Below are 3,024 nucleotides of genomic sequence, written 5' to 3'. Positions count from 1 at the left end.
CGCACGTTCATTCTTGCCTTTGTTTACAAATCTTTTTTCCTTTTTTTTTTTTTTTTTTTTTTAAGAACGGGCTTTCCTGAGTTACCTGTGGTCTTGTGCCATACATAATTTATGATCAAAAGGCATAATTTTTAAATGGCCCTTCATTGTCCAAGAGTTCTTCGTAAATGGAGCTAATTAATATCCATTTTACTGAATCCAACCACCAGATGGAGTTATCTCCTCAGTCCTGTACGTAATTGAGTAGTAGGAGGACTATTTACGTCATGCATGATTCATAAGTAGGCGTGGCTCGTCTGCATCCTGGTTCCCGGCTGATCAAACGTTTTATTTCGGCCTCGGGCTCTGCAGTCGCTATCTTGTTCCTGTGGCTAAGGTGAAGGAGGTATCTTCTGTGGGAGGACCACAATCACAACTGCCCCGGGAGGGGAAGGCGGGGATTGCAACTGTCGGCGGCCCCCAGTCTGCGGGGAGGAGGAAGTAGGAAGAGGGTGGCAGCCGAATTTGACTTCGGCTCCTTTGGCGGCGCGACCCAGGAACCAGCATTGGTAACAAACGGCCTTTCTGGGCGCCTATCCCCTGGTGGAGGCGTCGGGAGGCATTGGAGGGGCCTGGGCCGGCGCTGAGCCGGGCTAGATTTTTCCGGGGCATACCGCGGTAACTGGGACCTTAGCCGGGGTGAGGGGAGGCGGAGCAGATCGCAGCCTGATTTCTTGTTATCCCGCGGTTACGGGGTGGCTTAGGGACAGTTTAGGGACTCCAGACCCGCAGGATCTTTACTTTTCTCCTTTCATTTTTCTTTTTTTCACCCTTTATTTTGCTACTGTGGGCATCCGAAACCCGGGAAATGTTCATGTTATGTCGCCACGATTTTTTTTTTTTTTAACAGTCTCGGGCGGAATATTTGGAGTCAAAAACTTAATCACTTTCCTAGACTTTGTGTTTTAGAACCCCTTTGAGTCTCAGTGGATTTTCGCCAGTTTCAATATTTCTGATCACAGCTAGTTTCACGGGTCTTTAAAGATCCTCCAGAAGTATTTGTCCTCGTGGCTTCCAGAAGGGGCCATATATCTAGAAGAGTGTATTTGCCTATTTATTTTAACTAAACATTTTTCGAATTTTTCCTGACGTGGCTATTCATACATTGCAGGATTCCATCACAGTCAACTTTTTTAGGATTCCATCAAAGTCAACTTTCATAATCCAGAAGGAGACACGGGGTGGCAGGGAAGGGGAAGTGAGGCGGGGAGGGGAGAGTGTGTGTTGTTAACCATCTTGAGCCTCCTAATCTCTGTGATAGTCCTTCCCATCCCCACATCCTCAGCCTAGCCTCAAAATTTGTATCCAGGACTTTGACCTACCTTTCCGGAATCTTTTGTAAGAAGTTTCCTAAAATCTGATTTTAAAGACTATTTTCCCTCCACTCACCTTCAGAAGCATCCCTAAATCCAGAATTTGACCCAACTCCTGCTCTCTTCTTATCAGTAACCCTGAGTTAAAAGCTGTCCTTTAGAGAAACTTCCCAGCATCTGTTTTTGAGGAGTGCTCTAATCCCATCTCTTTTTTTGGTTCACATAAATCCTGGTGTTTCCCCTCCAAACCAGACTTCAGGGAGAGTTATTTGAGCAAATAGTCTTCCATCATAGAGGTACTGTCTTTCTCACTTGTTCTTATCATAGCCTCATAGACCCTAACAGATTAGATTCTCATCACCCTTACAGGGACTCACTCCACTAACTTTATCTGTGTCCCAGCTCTGCATTCAGAAGTAGGGTTCAAAATTGGTTTCACTATTATTTTTCAGAAACCCATTCCACCTTTAGAATCCATCAGTGACTCATTTTTGAATCTTTTCTGTTCTAAATTATTCATGTTTATTCTCTCCTTTCTACATAGTCTTAGGTCCCAAGTATATCCTCTGTGTGTTTCTCTTTAGAATAGGAATGTATTGTAGATCTTCTCTTCTCCCAGAATTACTTTCAACAGAAAAATCCTCCGCATTTGTGCCTCACCTCTTATGTTCATTTTTCTCTCCAGATGTCCAGCTCACTGCTGTCCAAGAAACCTCGAGTATCTGGACCTGATTCAAAGCTGGGTTCTAACTGCTCTCCTACCTACTCTGTGAGGTTTGAAGTGCCCCCAGGACCAACAAACGTGAGTGCCTTCTTTCTGAACAGTGGCAGGTGGCTTGTAGAGTGGTTGTAGGGAAATATCTTTTTTCAGCTGTAAAAACCAGATTTTGTTTATCTCATCTTGAATGTTTTTTCATCCTTCCATAGGGAATGCCAAAAAACAGTGAAACAGACATAGATGAAGGTCTTTACTCCCGTCAGTTGTAAGTCAGACAAAAGTGGGACATAAAAAGTTGGAGTAGGCGCAACAGGATTGTGGGTAGATTACAATCCTTTTTTGTCAGATAAATAAATCTGGTGGTCTCAATTTTCTTTCAGTACAGGGTGGGTCCAGCTTTTACTCAGAGATCTCTCTTGGCAGGTATGTATTGGGTCATGAAGCAATGAAGCATCTCCAGACATCCAGTGTGTTAGTATCAGGCCTGCAGGGCCTAGGTGTGGAAATTGCCAAGAATATCATCCTTGGTGGGGTCAAGGCTGTCACCCTTCATGACCAGGACACTGCTCAATGGGCTGATCTCTCCTCTCAGGTACTTCTTTTTGACTCCCTTTCACAAAATACCAGTCTTCCTTAAACTCTGCATCTATTTTAGTTCTTCCTTCTTTCCCTTTGTAGTTCTACCTGTGTGAGGAGGATATTGGTAAAAATCGAGCTGAGGTATCTCAACCCCGACTTGCTGAACTTAATAGCTATGTGCCTGTCAGCACCTACACTGGACCTCTTGTTGAGGACTTCCTTAGTGATTTTCAAGTACATGAGTGTTACCCTGCATGCTGCCTAATTTTTACAGATAATTATATGTCTTATTTGTTAATGTTTTGGCCTTGTGTATTAGCTTTTGTTCTGGAAGTTAGGGGATATACATAGGAAGCAATTAAACTCTATCTTTTT

At 43.7% G+C, this 3,024-nt stretch overlaps 1 protein-coding gene across 1 annotated transcript in view; it reads left to right on the top strand.

The window, feature by feature from the left end:
- Positions 1-392: 392 nt before the first annotated feature.
- Positions 393-3,024, top strand: part of LOC107133779 (ubiquitin-like modifier-activating enzyme 1) — an 18,301-nt gene continuing 15,669 nt past the window's right edge. The window contains 5 exon segments of the mRNA XM_015475975.2: positions 393-548; positions 2,038-2,154; positions 2,280-2,335; positions 2,494-2,662; positions 2,749-2,883. Coding sequence (XP_015331461.1) covers positions 2,038-2,154; positions 2,280-2,335; positions 2,494-2,662; positions 2,749-2,883 — 477 coding nt within the window. The 5' untranslated portion in view covers positions 393-548.

The sequence above is a fragment of the Marmota marmota genome, unplaced genomic scaffold (genome assembly GCF_001458135.2).
Source record: "Marmota marmota marmota unplaced genomic scaffold, marMar, whole genome shotgun sequence".
Lineage (NCBI taxonomy): Eukaryota > Metazoa > Chordata > Mammalia > Rodentia > Sciuridae > Marmota > Marmota marmota.
This window is presented reverse-complemented; position numbering and strand designations above follow the sequence as displayed.